This window comes from Trifolium pratense, linkage group LG2, assembly GCF_020283565.1.
Source record: "Trifolium pratense cultivar HEN17-A07 linkage group LG2, ARS_RC_1.1, whole genome shotgun sequence".
NCBI lineage: Eukaryota > Viridiplantae > Streptophyta > Magnoliopsida > Fabales > Fabaceae > Trifolium > Trifolium pratense.
The window spans coordinates 13,857,945-13,877,887 of record NC_060060.1 but is presented as its reverse complement, the minus strand read 5'-3'; the positions used below and the strand labels follow the sequence as shown (position 1 = coordinate 13,877,887).

Here is a 19,943-nt window from a genome sequence, read left to right as displayed (position 1 = left end):
AGGGAGTACATTATTTTATTATGCGTTCACATACACATGAATTTTTCTCCGACAAATGAAAAAGGGAAAGAAAAAAATGAAACCATAAAAAGAAAGAGGATTTTCTAGTGCGGTAGAGCGCATGAGTCTATAGTGCGGTAGAGCGCATCAGAGATGAGATTCGAAGCATGCATGCATGGGAGCACATTTGAGTTACTCTATTTAATCTTGGGGTCCGTTCATAATAAAATATATAGGATAGGATATAAACATGATATATCATATATGATTGGATTAGGTTGTCAATATTTGGATTTTTTTTTTTTTTTTTTTGAAGGATCAATATTTGGATGCAGAGTGCAAATTATCAATTTGGTGCTATATTCTTTTTATATAAGTCATATAATAAGTCATATAAATGTATATGTATATATTGATTATCAAATGTATATAACCTTCAATATAAAATATGTGCAAGAAATTCTAAAAAATAAATTGGTTCAAGTGGAAAGGATCTTGGTCTCCTTAAGCATGTGGTTAGGGGTTCGGTTCTTGACTCATGTGTATGCAGAAAATTTGATTAGGAAGACAGAACTCACCTTGTGTGCCCCACAGATTCCCCGATAGAGATTAGTCATCGCTATAACAGCGGGTGAAAAATTCGTATCAATATCATGATAATAAAAAAAATACAAGAAATTAGTCATCATTATTATAATTGTTTTATTACAACCTCAAATAAAATAAAATACTTGCAAAAAAAAATATTACAGAAAAAAAGTTAAAGATTATATTAATATTAAAAAATTTACACAAAATTAAAGTTACAATAAAAGTATAACAAAAGTAGTTATACATGTATTTATCAATCCAAACATGTATATATCTATATATTTATTGGTCCTATTTAAAATTTGGGTTTATGTAGGACCGCTCCTCTCGCACACTTTCAGACCACACCTGAGTTGGATAAAAATATGAGGGTTAAGGTAGCCCAGTTTGTAACTATTTGAAACATTATTGAAGGGGGTGATATTAGAACCCTAATTCCTAACTTCCCTATACTTATAATGTATGAGTCTAATCACTATTGCGCGGCACTATACTAAACTATATGAACCTAGGTCAATGCAGAGTATTATGTTCATGCAGTTCCAAGCTAGATGCAATTTTAGTTGTTGGTTGGTTTGAGATCAAACAATAATTATATTTTTATCCCTTTACTATTTTTTTTTTTATTTACCACTTAATCGATGCATGGCACTATGGCTAGTTTTATTTTATTGTCGTTAAATTTTGTCTCGCTCTTACTTATATCGATAGCATATTATAGCTTAATATTGAAATTGTCTAACAAAATATAAATACACAATTGTTATCCATTCACATTTTTCGGTTTTGCAATTTTAATAAAATAAATTTTGACTGTTTATTTATGTAGTCACCTAATTTATCACCAGCCTATTCTTGTCATTTAATATTACAAAGTCATTACCTATTTTATTTATTTTTATGACAAAGTCAAAACTATTTATTTTATAAAAAATAACATGAATGAAATATTTGTTGACTGATTATTTTTTATAATGATTTGTTGACAGTTATTATAAATAAGATAAATTTTTTTTTTTGAAGCATAAATAAGATAAACTTAAATTTATATTCATTAAAATATCACATAAACGTCCAAACATATTTCAATTTTACACTATTAAGATTCATTATCATATAATTTTTCAAAATGCATACACAGATATACAAAAAGTAAAATCTAATTAAACAACCATGTAAAATTATATACTAAAATTTATTTAAAAATTCAAATTAAGATATTAAGATATAATTAGTAAAAAATAATTTTATATTTAGTAAAAAAAAGTAAAGGTGGTTTGTAAAAGATAATGGTGACTAAGTAGGTTGCATGTGAACAGACACCTCTTTTCTTTACATCACATGGCATATTATTACCGTTATTCTCTCACCCTTTTTTTTTTCTTTAATTGTACAAATAAAAAAAGGAAAAACATAATAACAATAATATAATAATAAAATTAATTATTTTTTGTTAATCTCAACGATTCAACGGTCACAAACTACTAGCCGTTAATTTTTCAAAACAAATACATTAGCTTTGTGTTCATTCATCACAGAGACAAATAGCCCCAAATTTTGCACTCAACTTAGTGATACTGTTTCTGCGTCAATTCCTCACACTCTTTTCAATTTCATGCTCTTCTAGGATCTTCATTTTTGAAATCTTCATCTTTCTTTTGTGGGTGTTTCATTCATTTTTCATCCATTATCAAGAAAATGAAGGTTTCTGAGGACAAGAGTTATAATAACTCTAACTCAATTAACCCCACAAATTTTCAAGGTATAATCATGTCAATTTTGATTGAAAGATTGAAAATTTCAAAATGGGTTGTTGACTTTTACAAAAAAAAATTGATTAATTAATTAATTTTTATTATTTGTGATAATAGGAGGGTTAGATTCTAGAAAGATTGGGCAAAACAGAAGAGTGTTGGGAGTGATTAATCAGAATCTTGTTATGGAAGGGAGACCATATCCATGTGTTGTTAACAAAAGAGCATTGTCAGAGTATGTTTTCTTTGTGTTCTTGTGGATTTTTGTTCTTGTTCTTGTTTTCTTTGTTTTGATCTTTGTTTTTGTTTTTTGTTTTTTTGTTTTTGTTTTGTGGGTGTATTGCAGAAGAAATGAGGTTTGTGAGAAGAAACAAGCGGATCCGGGGCATCGACCCATTACTAGGTGAGGGTTTCATGAACCCTTTTGTGTGATTTTAATTTGTTGTTTTTGGTTGACCAGAATAAAGATACTGAGAAAGAATGTTTGAATTTTGTATTCTTAAAAACCAAATCATAAACTAGGTAGCATTGACATGACACCGACTAAATTCAATTACTTTCGATTACTTAAATTATTATTGGTGTCTATGTGTTGGTGTCATGTGTTTGTGTGTGTGTGTGTGCTTAATAAATCAGAAATATTGAATTTGTTAATATGATGATGGATTTATCTTGATTTACTGTAATTTTAGGAGGTTTGCTGCAAAAGTTGTTGCTGACACAAAAAAATCTAATGCTGAGGTAGTAGAATCTTTTATTCCTTTGGTGAAATTTTGCTACATTGTACAAATTCTTACCTTTTGAGACTGAGATTTTGAGTGTTGGGATCAATTTGAATAGGGAACTACCAAAAGGTCAAATTTGGGAAATTCAAATGGATTTGCAGATAGTATATTTGTTGACGATGAACACAAGCCAGCGGAAGATCAACCAGTGCCAATGGCTTTAGAGCAAATAGAAGAACCAACGCTTGTTGGATCAGATCAGATGGTATATCTTTAATGTCTTTTTTATTCATATATTTAATTAATTAATTTCAAATTTTAGTTGTTGACTGTCAAATAATTGGTCTTATAGGAGGAAGTTGAGATGGAGGATATAATGGAAGAGCCTGTTTTGGATATTGACACCTGTGATGCAGATAACCCTCTTGCGGTTACCGAATATATTGAAGATCTTTATTCTTTCTATAGAAAAGTTGAGGTACATTTTGAATCAATAGTTTGGAACACTTATCTCATCATTTGATTTGGTTACTTTTTATCTTGATTATATTTTTTTTCTCAAATTACTACCAATGTCGACATGTCGTGTTAGTGTCATTGTCGTGCCCGGTGTCATGTATGTGCATTGTATGATATAGAATAGAATATATATGCTATAGTTACTGGTTGATTCCTAATTTGTCAACAGAAGCATTTATTGTATTTTCTCTTATTATGACTCAAAACATTATTCACTGTATTTAATCATCAGCCTAAAGAAATTTATAATTTTGGAAATGTAATAGTAATACTAATATGGCAAATCTTTCTCATCAAATTGCAATAACTAATAGCATTAAATTCATGCAGAGTACTGGCTGTGTCTCACCAAATTATATGGCACAACAATTTGACATTAATGAAAGGATGAGGGCCATACTCATTGACTGGCTTATTGAGGTATATTCAATGTTCTTTCTGAATCACTCACTTTCCTTAATAAAATGCTGATAACTTGCTTCCTGGATTAATGATAGTGTTAAATGTGATTTTATGGGACTAAAAAGCATAATTAACTCCTAAATATATGTTACATTAATTTTCAATAAATTTCATTTCCCCCCAAATATTGATAACTAGAATAATTCATACTTGTTTTGCTTGAACACTTTTCAGGTGCACGACAAATTCGACCTCGTGCATGAGACACTGTTTCTTACAGTTAATCTAATAGACAGATTCTTGGAAAAGCAATCAGTGGTAAGAAAGAAGCTTCAGTTGGTTGGTCTAGTGGCAATGCTTTTGGCATGTAAGTATGAGGAAGTTTCTGTGCCTGTAGTTTCAGATCTGATTGTTATATCAGACAAAGCATACACAAGGAAAGAAGTTCTGGAAATGGTAAAAATATTGTTTGCTTTGCTTATTGTTACAACCTTAATCTTAAATTGTGGTTGCAGACCATTTTATAAAAATCCTAATGACGAGTACTCGAGTAATTGAGATTCATGTGTAAAATTTTGCAGGAGAAGGTGATGGTCAACACATTGAAGTTTAACATATCTGTGCCGACAGCATATGTTTTCATGAAACGATTCCTGAAGGCTGCTCAAGCAGACAGAAAAGTAAGTTATCATATTTTTCTGCCGTATAAATTTTCATGCCATTCTTTATCATAGTTACTAATAATTTTTTTGATATATTCTTCACTTTGAAACAGCTTGAGTTGCTAGCTTTCTTCTTGGTAGAGCTATCTCTAGTAGAATATGCAATGTTGAAGTTCCCTCCTTCTCAACTTGCTGCAGCTGCTGTCTATACAGCTCAATGCACTATCTTTGGTGTCAAACTGTGGAATAAGACGTGTGAATGGCACACCAACTACTCAGAAGATCAACTATTAGAGTGTTCTAGTTTAATGGTTGATTTTCACAAGAAGGCTGGGATAGGGAAACTTACTGGTGCACATAGGAAGTATTGCACATCCAAATTTAGCTTTACGGCAAAATGTGAACCGGCAACTTTTCTTCTGGAGGACAACAACCTGTAGCAGACCTTAGCTACATTACATGATGATGATTGGATTACAAACATTTAACTTTCATAATTGGGGCTTTAAGAATGTAAGCAACTTGGGTTGCAATGGGAATGGGAAACTAATATTTTGAGGATTCTGAAATCCTCACTCAGTGACTTTTACATACTTGTTCTCTAGTTATTATTCCTGTGTAATGTTCTGACTGAACATAGTTCATATTTACAACTGTATTTCTCATGTTCCCATTGAACATAATAATGGAAATATATACCAAATTTTCAATTATTCTCAAGGTATTTTGATTAGTATTTTTGCTTTTTATCTGCCATCATAGAATTCTCACTGTCAAAGGAGTGTTTAAGCACAAACATATCAGTATTGGTCAAATGTAAGTGCTATTAAAGTAGTCTTGCAATTATTCGAGTTGATATCTCAAGTAGGCTTTCATGTTGGTTAACTGTTAATGTTAACATAGTACTAAATTGCAAGGTTGATTCTTCCCTTCAAGTATATGGGTACTGTTGGTGCAAACCCAAGAAGTTAGCTATCCAGATATTGATAATATATAGCTAACTTCGGGGGGTTCTGCAGTTCTGTTAAAATTTGTCATGTCTGCTATCTCCCAATCTTATGAGAAAGAAGGCGAGAAGAACACATTGGATAAAACGGGGATAGAATGTGTTGTGAGAGAATAAAGGGTTAGGTATAAACTTGAGAGCTTTTAAATATAGCACTACTACTAGGAAAATGGTCTTGGAGAATGTTTAACAGATTGTGGAGGATAGGTGGAGTGATATTGTTGAATTTGGTAAAGGGATTTGGGGATACCTAGGCAACATAACATAATGTGTGCAGTGATAGTGTTAAGATATTGTTGGGAGTGTGTTCAGCCATGTCAAATGATGCAGCATAATGTTGTCGAGGTCTCGAGGAGGTGTATTAAAGAAAACAAAGTGTGGTTGTTAACAGAAGAACCAGAATCTGCACTTATTTTTAATGGAGTACACATAGCCTAAGGTGGAAAAGACCTGCACAAACACAATGGTATCCACATAATAGGAGACAGGAGTGAGAATGGTGAAGAATTATGATGACACTAGTGGATTGCAGGTACTGATAATGTGCTACTGAGCATATGAATGAAAGAGATGTGTGACAGAATTTTTGGATAGATATAATATGGAGATGTGTGACAGATTTTTTTGGATTGATATAGGGACGAAGCTAATGCAAGTGATGGAAGATTATGACTACATGATATTAAAGGAGATGGTTTGTGGAAGGGTCATCAAGGAATGAAGAATGCAGATTATATCTATATATATAACTAGTGACCAGCCCGTGCGATGCACGGGTTCGTATGAACTTCATTTATTAATCAGTCATGGTTGTTGCCAGCCATGGATGCTATGGACCAAATTAAGCTAGACACAAGTATAATAAGATATCACCAAAAGGGTATTTAAAAGAGCACCAATCTTTTGCAAGGCATTATGCTTGGTTCATACATTACAAAGTAAATCCCAAATTGAATAAAAGCATTAAAACTTGAAACTTAAATTGCAAGAAATGTAGAGCACATTGGTAAATTAGTATGATCAGAGAGGACCTGAGCCATGGTGATAATTCATACGATCTAATGTTGTAATTACAGGTCCATTATTTGAGGCAAGGATAGTGGCTCGAGACATAGGTTCAAAGTATACACAAGGAATTTCTTCAAGTGTCATGGCTTTTATAACTCACAACATTCCACATTAATTTAAAAGAAACATGAGTTTGTTCTTTAATTAGATCGGTCTATATGAGCTGTAAGTTATTTTTTGGTTCTTCTATTCCCAATTTATGTTCATCATCTGACCTCCCCACACACTGAGGCTATCCATCTGTGTTACTAACTAATAAAAATATGAAAGTAAGTTGAAACGCAATAGATAACTACATGATGGATTCCATTTATTATGTGGAACAGGTACATAGTACATAAAAGGATGCTTATATAAAGCATTCACTAAACATTAGATAGTAGAACATAAAACATCAAAAGATACAAAACATGTAGACAAACAGCAACACCAAGACAAATAGACAGGAAACTAAGACCAAATACACTTATCATGAACAAAGGAAAACACCATGACAGCCACAATCACTTAGAACAACCAGTCTTGACACTGGGAAAGTTGTCATCCTTTGGAGTGATAATGTGGACTTAATCAATTGGATTGTCTGTTGATGGACCAATGGTACCAGCTGGAGTCGCATCATCCCCATCAAGATCTATAGTCCTCTGCACAATAGGCTTATCAGAGGAAGAAGCATCGACCACAGCAATAGCAGGCCCCTGTTTGCCACTTAGCTTGCTAGTTGGAGTCTGAGATGAAGGAGGAACGGGTATATGGGCATTATTGCTTGATTCAACTCCATCAAGTGCAGCCTAAAGACAGCAATGATCAAAGGAATGTTTATCAAAGCTTGAATCACTGTGATTACTAATTTAATCTAATACAAAAATATCATAAGTTTACCGGATGATCATTGTCTCCCAACTCACACTCCAAATGATTGAAGCTGGTGTCATTAGCATCATCATCTAACTGAAACTTAACCATAAAAATAACTCGTTATAAGATGGACTACAAAATGAATGAAATTGAAATTGACATTGATTGAAGCCTACATTTATCCCGTGGAGTGTAGTGAATTGCTTGATGATTTCCTCATCGGCAGTCATCTTTTTCACAGTATAACCACGCCAATTCCGGTATAAATTAGCATCAGTCACTTCCACCTTGAAATCAAAAAATTATATATAAAAAATGCATAAGGAAATTTCAGATGATCAATTTGCAAGCCATTGAAAACCAAATGAGTTTAATAATATGAATTTGGATCCTTAAAATCTTTGGGGTCAAATTAGAAAGAAAATACAATGCATATGTTGACACAGTCCATCAAATGATGGTCCACAGGAGCAATGTCCTCACAAATACCCAAAATTGACAGTTTTCAATTTAAGTGGCTAGAGTTATATTAGTATGCAAGTCATGTTGTACGTTTCACAATTTTAACATAACTTGCATATTGTCTACTATCACTGCACCAGCATCATGACAACGATGACACTTCGAAATGAAAAAACTAAACATGTTCATTCAACAATAAGAGCCTTTTGGGACACTAAAAAACATTCAAAACCAGAGATTTATAATACCTTAACCCCAGAGATTTAGCAAAGCTGTACTGAATCCTTGACACCAGGTCGGCAAGGGTCCTGTATTTTAACACAATATTAAAAAAAATATTCAAAAGCCATGTAAATTTAACCGGTGGAAGCATATTCCAGAGACATGGTGTCAGAAAGAAACTATAATTTTCAACATTTCTTTGTGTGAGAAATGTACAGATAGACAACTCCTTCATAAATTATAGGTAGAAATTGAATATTTTTAATGAAATCATTATTATATGTCTGCAGTCATATAACAGCGGCATGACATTAGTAAAGGTAAAAGATATGCAAAGAAAAATGGACCAAGAATGCAAACCTTTTCAATATATGCAATTGTACGATGAGCATCCAATTGGCAGTCATCTGGTAGAAATGCAGCCGGGGTGTCTTAATCCACCATCGTCACTCACCGACCGACATCAATCTTTGCTACCAAGAATAGGATGTCTGTTTGAAAATCAAAAGAGAAAATAACCCTTTCCAAAATTTATATCCATAGATAACACAAGGAACCGAAATGAAAATAATCTTTAGTTATGCAAGTTTCATAGAGTTATTAGCCATTTATACCTCTGCTCCATCATCAGACAAATAGCTACCGTCCTCAGCTTTTCTTTTGCTTGGTAAGACATCAAGCAAATCTGCACAAAGAGCAGGAAAAGCAGGAAAGAACATACTTAATGCAAAAACAGGAACTGAAAAAATAATCTGAATAAAGTATACATTGTAAAGCAATACATAAAGCTAAAAAAATGGTATACCTCTATTGGTCTTAACTTCTTTAGGATCTTTCTTTTCTTTAGCTACCCCAAAAACATCATGGCACAAATCTTTCATAGTAGTAGAAACCTGCAGCACCCATTCACAATTCATTTAAATTCATGAACACCACTCACAAGCTTAATAAAATCATCACACATTAGATATTCATTGTACATATAAAACACTTACACTGGAAAATTCAGCTTCAGATGTACCACAGAGTTCAATTAGCTTAATCTTATCAACTTTGAGCTGCAAAGAACAATCACAAATCATGTCATTACAATATATAACCACATGCCATGTGTTTGTATTGAGATTATTACAAATGTACCTTGTGTTTCTTTGCACATAAATAAAAAGCAACAGCCATAAACACCGGACTTTGTATCATATTCCAAATCAATTTTAAATGTTGTTTGTTTCGCATAATGATGACAGAAAAAAAATCTTGGCCAATGTTTTTCATCAATAGCCAGAAAGAATCATGTATACATGAAAGCTAAGCATGAAATAATGGTTTTATCTAACATACACAAATAAAATAGTTTTGCAGGATGCATAAGTATATTTTTCACCATTGAATTAATAAGTCTAATCTTATCTCATTTCATTCGATGGCAAAATTTATTGGCAAGACTTATCTCACATAAACAGAATATAACCTAGACCTTCAAATGTACTGTTACAAAATAGATTAGGAGAAACCACAGCACCCCAATAAAGAAAAGTAAAGAAATGTAATGTAGAAATGTAAAGAAAAGTTTGGTTTTTAATATATTAGCTACAGAGGTACCTGTGATCATGGACAACATCACCAGCAAATCATGCAAGGTGGATTCCCTGGTCTGTCTGCAGGACAGTCAGTTCTACCAAGTTTGGAGATTGTCCATCAGCATGCTTTAGATTGCCTACATTCAAATTAGGAACTTGCAGCTTCTCCAAAGTTCTAACAACTTCATTCATGTTAGGCCTGAACTTGGATTCTAATGATAGGCATTGCAAAGCAAGAGTGGCTACCTTGTATGCCTCTTATAGACCAAGTTGTCTCTTCCATATTTAGTCATGTCAAGTACCAACTCACCAGTTAATATTTCTAGCAGGACAACTCCAAAACTATAGACATCACTATTAGTAGTAAGATGGCCTACAATAACAACGATTTTAGCGATCCCTTGCCAGGCCAAAATCAGAAAGCTTTGCATTATAATCCTGTAATCAAATCCAGAATTACGATTCGGACATGTTATCCAAATAATCACTTGCATTTATCTATCCTAGGTTTTCAGCAACACATTTTAGTGTTTTTTCTCAATAGCATTTCATCAAACATGTAGCAGACATTATTAAAACCACAAAATCAATAACTTACAGCTTAAGACCGTAACGAACATAAGGTATAATCCGAACACAACCGAATTGAATCGCCAATTCTCTCACATCTAGCTTCAACCTAAAACACCAAATTCATCAATTAAAAAACAGGAAAATCTAAATAAATCAAAAAATAAATCTATAAAAGGAAATTATAGATTTAATATAAGCTCTTTCAGACATTCCACTTAGTTTCACCACAGAGGATCGATGGAAGAGAACACCATCCACTATAACCACCACATCCTCACCAACAACAAAAAAAAAAGCAACGAAAAAAAAAACAAATAAATAGAGCATACAATTTGAGATCGAACCAGAGGAAAGAAGGAGCAAGAAGCTTCATTGCCGCCGTTGCCAAGCACCGCCGTGTCACCACAAACGGCCACAAGAACTCTCTCGGCCGAAACTCCTCCTCCTCGCCAGAACTTCTCTCCCGCCGGCTTCTCTCACTCGGCCACTCCCTCACTCTTACGAGTGATTGATTTGTAGATGGTGGTGGAGGCTGTGGTGTGGATGTTATGGTGAAGGATGAGATGGGGAGGAGAAAGAGAGATGAAAGTGTGAGGTGAGGAGAAAGAGTGAGAGCGTACGAGAGAGAGAGGAGGGGAAGAGAGAGAAAAACTTGACAAATGAAAAAACATTGGGAAAGTAATCATAAAATCAGAATTATTTCCATAAACTACTTGTGCCAATTGTTTCTATAAACCAGCAATCTCAAAACCAGCCAGTTGTTTGCAGCAATCATAGGAGGGTCCACATGAGACATGCAAAGAATTATATTAAGTCATGTGTAAGATGGTATATGAATATAAACCTAAACCTAGAATGAATGTGAAGATTGAAACCTAGAGATGTCAAGATATGATTGGCCAATATACAAAGGTGTAAAGGGTTCATTGGGCAAGGGATTAGGGTTTCAAATCACCAAAGAATTAGGGCTGACAAATCAGCCTTGCTTTTAGTATAATAAGATTCCTAGATAGTTCTCCTACTATTCATCTTAACCCTAATCCACATCACTCATTTACATCCAATTAAATCACACAATAATGCCACATCACTTCCTTATATTATATCATTTTCATCTCTACTTTTTTTGTTTCCACATCACTTCCTTATATATTTTTTCAATATAATCAATATTATATCATTCTCATCTCTATTTTTTTTTATATTATATCAGTCTCATAATAAATAATAAAGAATTATGCTTCTCCAATTATCCAAAAATTGATGTCACAAGATGTTACAATTTTCTACATTATTATTAAATTATACCTCTCCAATTATCCAAAAATTGATGTTGTGATGTTACATTTTTCTACATTATTATAACATTTCTTAGTGACAATGAAGATGAACATGGTTGGATTCTCTTTCAATATTTATCCCATTTAAATGTCAACCGTTTTCATAGAAACAACAAAGAGTTTATAATTTAGTCACACAAAAAAAATACGAAGATATACATTATTGACTTAATTACATTATAATTTTAGAGAAGAGTGAAGGTTATGCAAAAAGTTAGGTTATGAGATTGAAATATATAGGTTAAATTGCACTTTTGGCCCCTTAAGTTTCAGAAAATTGCGATTTTGGTCCCCTATATTTCAAAATAGCACTTTTGGCCCCCTAAGTTTCAGGAAGTTGCAATTTTGACCCCCTATGTTTCAAAATAGCACTTTTGACCCCCTAAATTTCAAAAAGTTGCAATTTTGGCCTCCTATGTTTCAAAATAGCAATTTTGGCCCCCCTATGTTTACTCCTTTTGCAAAATGGAAGTTCAAGACACTTTTCTAAATGGAAGTTCAAGACACTTTTCTAAATCAAAATGACATAACAAATCAAGTCATTACATATATGAAGTCATTACATAATTAAAAAGACATAACAAAAAGCACGAAGAGTTTTCAATTTCCATTGTTTCCTATTTTTGGATTTGGAATTAGGTTTTTTTTTTTTTTTTACGTATAGTGAAAAATCCTTTTGAATAAACGTCACGAAGTATTTGGTTAATTCTTTAGGATTTGAGATTATATATGTGTGTTAGTGAAAGAATAAATTTAAAGCATGTGACTTCTTCCTTTTATTTTTTTATTCTTTTAGTTTTTTTAATTATAAGATAACAAAAAAATGTTGACGTGGCAGCTGAGTCACTTAAGTGACTTGCCACATCAACTTTGACTCGATCATAATCGACCTTTTGCAAAAGGGGTAAAGATAGGGGCCAAAAGTGCTATTTTGAAACATAGGTGGCCAAAATCGCAACTACTGAAACTTAGGGGGCCAAAATTGCTATTTTGAAACATAGGGGGCCAAAATCGCAACTTTTTGAAACTTAGGGGGCTAGAAGTGCTATTTTGAAACATAAGGGGCCAAAATTGCAAGTTTCTGAAACTTAGGGAGCCAAAAGTGCAATTTAGCCAAATATATAATAACCATTATCATTATCATATTTCATTCAATTTTAGTGTGTCGCCTATGCGTTGCACTATTGTATTGGCTGGCACACCCCACCAAAAAAATAAATATATTTCATTCAATTTTGATGGTCCGTACTCATTCTCTATACATATAGGTATATATATTGGTTGGAGGAAGTGATAAGTACATCACTTTTATATTACTATTATTATTATTATTATAATAATTTTCATTTTATAATACTTATTGTTACAATTTATACAAATAATTTTTCAACATTATAATATAAAATACCACATAACACATCGCACGGGTGTGGGACTAGTTTTGCATATAAGGAGTTTCAACAAAAAGATTTTTTTTTATTAAACAAAAAAGACATTGACATGGAAAAAAAATCCAATCAAATCGATCTATAATGTCACTTTCTTAGGCCCTGTTTGGATTAATGGAATATAATGAAATATAATTCAATGGCACGGAATAGAGTGGAGTGGAATGAAATAGAGCGGAACGGAATAAATATTTCATTCCATTGTTTGGATATTTTAAAATGGAAAGGAACAAAATTGAGGTATGTGGTAGTATGCGATGAAATTCATTCCATCATATTTCATTCCATTATTATTTTACAAATCTAAACAATGGAACATTATTAATATTATATTTTATCACTTTCCATTTCATTCCATCAATCCAAAAATAGCCTAATTAATTCCAAAAATATCCCTATAAACCTTTACATCTAAATTTAATTGCATGTAGTTGTTTAATTTATCACCCACATATTCTTATCATTTAGTACTACAAAGTCAAAACTTTTGTCTCCGTGAACTTAACTCAGTTTGTAGGGACATTGTACTATATATGTAGGAGCAAGGTTCGAACCTCAGACACTCCACTTATCCACATTTAAAGGTAGAATTTATAATCACTAGACTACTTAACAAAAAACAAAGTCAGAATTTTTTTTATATAATAACAAAGTCAAAACTATTTATTTTATTAAAATTATCATAAATAGAATATTTTTGACCAATTATTATAAATAAGATAAACTTAAATAATATAGTAGAATCGTCGATTTCATTATTACGATATACCACTATCATATAATAATTTTTTAAAATACATACACAAATATCTAAATGATAAAATTTAATTAATTCGTCAAAAAAATTAAACAAAAAATTCAAATAAAATGTCTATATAAAATTATATACCTAAAATTTATTCAAAAATTCAAATGAAAATTAATTAGTAAAAAATAATTTTATGTTTATTTATTTAGTAAAAAAGATAATGGTGGGTTGCTTGTGGTAGACACCTCTTTACATCACATGGCATATTATTACCGTTATTCTCTCACCCTTGTGATTGTGACAGAACAGAACATTGTACAAATAGAAAAACAAATAAAAAAGAAAAAACATAATACTAATAATAATATGATAAGAAAATAATTGTTTTTGTCAATCTCAACGGTCACAAATCACTAGCCGTTAATTCCTTTTTCAAAACAAATACCTTTGTGTTCATTCATCACACAGAGACAAAGAGCCCCAAATTTTTCACTCTCTTCACTCGACTAGTGTCACTATTTCTGCGTCAATTCCTCACACCCTTTTCGATTTCATGCTCTTCTAAGATCTTCCTTTTGGAAATCTTCAACTTTTTTTTGTGGGTGTTTCTTTGATTTTTCATCCATTATCAAGAAAATGAAGGTTTCTGAGGAGAACAGTTCTATCCCAAATTTTCAAGGTATAATCGTTGATTTCAGGGTTTTTGAGGATCAATTTTGATTAAAAGATCGAAAATTTCAAAATGGGTATTGAGTTATTTATTTATTTATTAATTAATTAATTAATTAATTAATTTTTTATTATTATTTGTGATAATAGGAGGGTTAGATGCTAAAAAGGTTGGGCAAAACAGAAGGGTGTTGGGAGTGATTAATCAGAATCTGGTTGTGGAAGGGAGACCGTATCCATGTGTTGTTAACAAAAGGGCATTATCAGAGTATGTTTTCTTTTCGATCATAGTATAACCTTTCTTTGTGTTCTTTTTTTGGTTTTCTTTGTTTTGATTTTGATTTTGTTTTGGTTTTATGGGTGTGTTGCAGAAGAAATGAGGTTTGTGAGAAGAAGCAAGCGGATCCAGGGCATCGACCCATTACTAGGTGAGGGTTTGACAATTTAACCCTTTTGTGTGATTTTAATTTGTTGTTTTTGGTTGACCAGAATAAAGATACTGAGAAAGAATGTTTGAATTTTGTATTTTTAAAAACCAAATCATAAACTAGGTAGATAGATCGACATTTTAGATCATTGGTGTGTCTAGTATCAATACATGTTAGAGTTTGACATCGACATGACACCGACTAAATTCAATTACTTTCAACGTCTGTCTTAAATTATTTTCGGTGTCTACCTGTCAGTGTCGTGTGTCTATGCTTAATTGATTAGAAATATTGAATTTGTATTATGTCATTGCAATACAAATTTTAATACGACCATGATGATGATGAATTTATTTTGATGGATTTATCTTGATTTGCTGTGTAATTCTAGGAGGTTTGCTGCAAAAAATGCTGGCACACAGAAATCTAAAGCTGAGGTAGTAGAATCTTTTATTCCTTTGGTGAAATTTTGCTACATTGTAAAAATTCTTACCTTTTGACTGAGATTTTGAGTGTTGGGATCAATTTGAATAGGGAACTACCAAAAGGTCAAATTTGGGAAATTCAAATGGATTTGCAGATAGTATATTTGTTGATGATGAACACAAGCTGGCGGAAGATCAGCCAGTGCCAATGGCTTTAGAGCAAATAGAACAGATGCTTAGTGAATCAGATCAGATGGTATTTTTTTATGTCTTTTTTATTCATATATTTAAATATTTAATTTCAAATGTTGAAATCCATTTCAAATTTTAGTTGTTGACTGGCAAATAATTGATCTTATAGGAGGAAGTTGAGATGGAGGATATAATGGAAGAGCCTGTTTTGGACATTGACATCTCTGATGCAGATAACCCTCTCGCGGTTACTGAATATATTGAAGATCTTTATTCTTTCTACAGGAAAGTTGAGGTACATCATTTGATGTTTTTTGTAATTCAAAAATGGGATATATGAAGCACCGACACTTCTGATTAAAGTTGTGGCTATGTCTAACACTGACTTATGTAATTACATTCAATTAATTTGTATTCTCAAATTATTACCAATGTTGATGTTTTAGCGTCACTGTCGTGTTCAGTGCCATGTATGTGCGCCTCGTATACTACTGATTGAAATCTAATTTGTCAACAGAAGCATATATTGTGTTTTCTCTTGTTATGATATGACTAAAAACATTATTCACTATATTAAATCATCAGCCTAAGAAAGTTTATACACTTGAATTCTCTCACTAATTAGAGCATATTTCACTTATTTGGCAATGCTTTCTCATCAAATTGCAATAACTAATAGCATTAACTACATGCAGAGTACTGGCTGTGTCTCACCAAATTATATGGCACAACAATTTGACATTAATGAAAGGATGAGGGCCATACTCATTGACTGGCTTATTGAGGTACATTCAATGTTCTTTCTCAATCACTTGCCTTAATAAAATGCTGATAACTTGCCTCCTGGATTAATGATATTGTTAAATATGCGTTTTTATGGGACTAAAAAGCATAATTGACTCCTAATTTTCATTTCGCCACAAATATTGATAATTCTGACTTGTTTTGCTTGAACACTTTTCAGGTGCATGACAAATTCGACCTCATGCATGAGACACTGTTTCTTACAGTTAATCTGATAGACAGATTTTTGGAAAAGCATACAGTGGTAAGAAAGAAGCTTCAGTTGGTTGGTCTAGTGGCAATGCTTTTGGCATGCAAGTATGAAGAAGTTTCTGTGCCTGTGGTCGGCGATCTAATTCTTATATCAGACAGAGCATACAACCGGAAAGAAGTTCTGGAAATGGTAAACATTTATTTTCTTTGTTTTGCTTATTGTTACAACCTTTACACATGCATAGCATTTGTTGAGCCACTCTATGATAAATAAGATTTAAAATTGCATACATTGTCTTCGCCTAAAAACCTTAATCTTACATTGTGGTTGCAGACCTTTTTATAAAAATCTTAATGACGAGTAATCGAGTAATTGATATTTGTGTGTAAAATTTTGCAGGAGAAGGTGATGGTCAACGCATTGAAGTTTAACATATCTGTGCCAACAGCATATGTTTTCATGAAAAGGTTTCTGAAGGCAGCTCAAGCAGACAGAAAAGTAAGTACTCATTTTTCTGCCTTATAAATTTTCATGCCATTCTTTTATCATAATAGCTAGCAATATCATAGTTACTAACAATCCTCATTATGAAACAGCTTGAGCTGCTAGCTTTCTTCTTGGTAGAGCTATCTCTAGTAGAATATGCGATGTTGAAGTTCCCTCCTTCTCAACTTGCTGCAGCTGCTGTCTATACAGCTCAATGCACTATCTTTGGTGTCAAACTGTGGAATAAGACGTGTGAATGGCACACCAACTACTCAGAAGATCAACTATTGTAAGTATTTTAAGTTCAGTATTTTTCATGTTCCAACCTATTGGTAATAGATGCACATGTAAAAAAATTAAACTACAGTTCTTTGAGTTTCAAATACTATGTTCTGGAGTAAAAAATGTGTACATTAAGTCATATGTCATGTGTAGATATTTGTTCAGATACATAACAAAATGGCATCATTGTGAGATATGATTAGCGAGCACAACAAAATGGCGCCATTATGAGATATGATTAGATGTATGCGTAGACAATTTTACACAATAAGATTGTAACAATGCGGCATCATTGTAACAAACCTGTAGTTATTTTAAATGTTATTAAATACTAAACAGTGACTACTTTGTTTGTGACTTATTACAGAGAGTGCTCTAGTTTAATGGTTGATTTTCACAAGAAGGCTGGGACAGGGAAACTTACAGGGGCACATAGGAAGTATTGCACATCCAAGTTTAGCTTTACTGCAAAATGTGAACCAGCAACTTTTCTTCTGCAAAATGATAATGAGAACAACCTGTAGCAGCTTAGCTACATGATTGAGTTACAAACATTTAACTTTCATAATCGGGTTTAAGAATGTAAGCAACTTGGGTTGCAATGGGAATGGGAAATTAACAACATTTTGAGGATTCTGAAATCCTCTCACTAAGTGATTTACATACTTGTTCTCTAGTTATTTCTCTGTAATGTTCTGACTGAACATAGTTCACATTTACAACAACTGTATTTCTCATGTTCCCATTGAACATAATAATGGAATATATAGCAAATTTTCAATAATTTTCAAAGTATTTTGATGAATGTTTTATCTGTTATCTGCCATCACAGAATTCTCACTGTCAAAGCTGTTTGTCTCTATTGAAAGAGATTCTTGTAAGTTACAATTATCATGCAAATTTCTTATAATTTGTTTGCAAATTTAGTTCATGAATTAATCCCTACGGTAGAGTAGATTTCTCATTTTAGTGGAGTTAAATTTCCTTTTTGTAATAAGATATATACTATTTACACACACACACACACACAGAAACATAAGTTTCTTGTTGTAAATAATTTAGAATAGGTGGATCAAGTAGTGCTTAAGCACATCTTCAGCTTAAGCATTAGTTAATGGAATTTCGACAAGATGATCAGTTATCTCCATTTCTATTCCTTGTCGCAGAAAGGCTGAACATCTTCATGAGTAAAGTTGTGTGGAAGACAAAAATTTGTTGGTTGGTGTTAATTGTTAATGTCAACATAGTGCTTAATTGCAAGGTTGGCTCTATTCCCTTCAAGTATTTGGGTACTGTTGGTTATACATTATAAAAAATCTACTTGGATGCCGGCCATACATTATAAAAAATCAGCTATCTACTCGGAGGAACTGAAATCTGTCTTGGGGGGTTGTGTAGTTCTGTTAAAGTTTGTCACAATCTTTCCATCATCACTTATAGCTTGCCTCCTATAACTTGGTACAAAGTGTTGTCAAGTACTGTGGATTAAATGAGATAGGAGGCGAGAAGAATTCGTTGTATAAAACGGGATAGAATCTCGCGTTGTGAGAGAATGAAGGGTTAGGTATAAAGAACTTGAGAGCTTTTAATGTAGCACTACTAGGAAAATGGCTCTGGAGAATGTTTAACTTAACAGACTGAGGAGAGTAGATGGTGTTCAACATGGTGAAGTGATATTATTGTTCAAATTGTTGAATTTGGTAAAGGGATGTTGAGATACCTAGACAACATACTGTGTGGGGAGGGGTGTTAAGGTATTGTTGGGAGTGTGTTCAGCCATGTCAAATGATGTAGCATATCATGTAAACAATTTGCTAAGTTGTGTGATTATTAACAGAACCAGAATCTACTACACATAGCCTAAGGTGGAAAAGACCTGCTGCATAAACACAATGGTATCCACACAATATGAGTAGGAATGGTGAAGAAGTAAACTTATACTAAGGTATGGTTGGAGGTGCTGATAATGTGCTGTGCTAGTGAGTATATGAATGAATAAAAGAGATGTATGACAGATATATTATGGAGAGGTTGGAGTTGGCATTGTTAAGTGATGGAAAGATTATGACTACAGGATATTTTTGTGCATGATACAAGAAGACTAGTCTCACAGATTGAATTAGATTGTATGAAACAGTTACTACTCGTCTTAACCGTGTGATCTGAAATCAATTAGATTGTAATCTTTTGAAATCATCGGCTGAGATTTAAGCAGCAGACAATTCCAAATACAGTTTACAGGGTTGGTGGAGCGCCGCCAGGTTTGGAAAAGACAGTAGAAAGAAATGTAGAATTGAAGTCCAAAAAAACAAAGAAAAATAATAATAATTTAAAATGATGAAGCAAGCAAGTTACAAACAGCTCACTCACTCTCTACTACACCAACTCTGTCCCACCAACCACTTTTTGGTAGATTGCCATGCATGCTTCATATCATTGTTACTTTTTTTTCTTTGACAAGGAGAAGTGAAGAAATTGTGACCCTCTTCTAAAAGAGAAATTAATT

At 32.7% G+C, this 19,943-nt stretch overlaps 3 protein-coding genes across 4 annotated transcripts; 2 read left to right on the top strand and 1 right to left on the bottom strand.

The window, feature by feature from the left end:
* Positions 1–2,118: 2,118 nt before the first annotated feature.
* On the top strand, positions 2,119–5,366 carry LOC123905641 (G2/mitotic-specific cyclin-1). 2 transcript variants are annotated; one of them, XM_045955323.1, is made up of 10 exons: positions 2,119–2,353; positions 2,463–2,580; positions 2,692–2,748; positions 3,038–3,086; positions 3,186–3,335; positions 3,423–3,548; positions 3,920–4,009; positions 4,226–4,447; positions 4,573–4,671; positions 4,767–5,366. In XM_045955323.1, exons 1-10 carry the CDS (start codon positions 2,290–2,292, stop codon positions 5,091–5,093), a joined length of 1,302 nt encoding a protein of 433 aa, XP_045811279.1. In that variant the 5' UTR covers positions 2,119–2,289; the 3' UTR covers positions 5,094–5,366. The 2 variants fall into 2 exon arrangements, with proteins under 2 accessions (XP_045811279.1, XP_045811278.1); XM_045955322.1 differs by having other exon boundaries at positions 2,128–2,353; positions 2,463–2,748.
* Positions 5,367–7,016: 1,650 nt separating this feature from the next.
* Positions 7,017–10,749, bottom strand: LOC123904227. Its single transcript, XM_045953915.1, has 13 exons — positions 10,601–10,749; positions 10,448–10,528; positions 10,160–10,287; positions 9,949–10,061; positions 9,410–9,577; positions 9,265–9,327; positions 9,075–9,162; positions 8,884–8,954; positions 8,630–8,760; positions 8,296–8,355; positions 7,762–7,872; positions 7,610–7,678; positions 7,017–7,518 (listed from the first exon to the last, which is right to left on the bottom strand). The coding sequence occupies exons 1-9, from the start codon at positions 10,747–10,749 to the stop codon at positions 8,743–8,745; spliced, it is 879 nt and encodes a 292-aa protein (XP_045809871.1). The 3' UTR covers positions 7,017–7,518; positions 7,610–7,678; positions 7,762–7,872; positions 8,296–8,355; positions 8,630–8,742.
* A 3,626-nt stretch (positions 10,750–14,375) lies between these two features.
* LOC123905642 (G2/mitotic-specific cyclin-1-like) lies at positions 14,376–18,229 on the top strand. The gene is made up of 11 exons (XM_045955324.1): positions 14,376–14,637; positions 14,778–14,895; positions 14,999–15,055; positions 15,447–15,492; positions 15,590–15,736; positions 15,842–15,967; positions 16,368–16,457; positions 16,637–16,858; positions 17,069–17,167; positions 17,266–17,444; positions 17,805–18,229. The coding sequence occupies exons 1-11, from the start codon at positions 14,595–14,597 to the stop codon at positions 17,959–17,961; spliced, it is 1,284 nt and encodes a 427-aa protein (XP_045811280.1). The 5' UTR covers positions 14,376–14,594; the 3' UTR covers positions 17,962–18,229.
* The last annotated feature ends 1,714 nt before the right edge of the window (positions 18,230–19,943 follow it).

Excerpts from the sequence above, each read along its gene's own strand:
- LOC123905642 (XM_045955324.1), top strand. The coding sequence starts at position 14,595 with ATGAAGGTTTCTGAGGAGAACAGTTCTATCCCAAATTTTCAAG. Across the intron at positions 14,638-14,777 it reads TTCTATCCCAAATTTTCAAG|GAGGGTTAGATGCTAAAAAG; the intron begins GTATAATCGTTG and ends TTGTGATAATAG. Across the intron at positions 15,737-15,841 it reads TTAGTGAATCAGATCAGATG|GAGGAAGTTGAGATGGAGGA; the intron begins GTATTTTTTTAT and ends TTGATCTTATAG.
- LOC123904227 (XM_045953915.1), bottom strand. The coding sequence starts at position 10,749 with ATGCTCTATTTATTTGTTTTTTTTTTCGTTGCTTTTTTTTTTGTTGTT. Across the intron at positions 10,529-10,600 it reads GCTTATATTAAATCTATAAT|GTTGAAGCTAGATGTGAGAG; the intron begins TTCCTTTTATAG and ends TTGGTGTTTTAG. Across the intron at positions 10,288-10,447 it reads GTTCGTTACGGTCTTAAGCT|GATTATAATGCAAAGCTTTC; the intron begins GTAAGTTATTGA and ends ATTTGATTACAG.
- LOC123905641 (XM_045955322.1), top strand. The coding sequence starts at position 2,290 with ATGAAGGTTTCTGAGGACAAGAGTTATAATAACTCTAACTCAATTAAC. Across the intron at positions 2,354-2,462 it reads TAACCCCACAAATTTTCAAG|GAGGGTTAGATTCTAGAAAG; the intron begins GTATAATCATGT and ends TTGTGATAATAG. Across the intron at positions 4,010-4,225 it reads TCATTGACTGGCTTATTGAG|GTGCACGACAAATTCGACCT; the intron begins GTATATTCAATG and ends AACACTTTTCAG.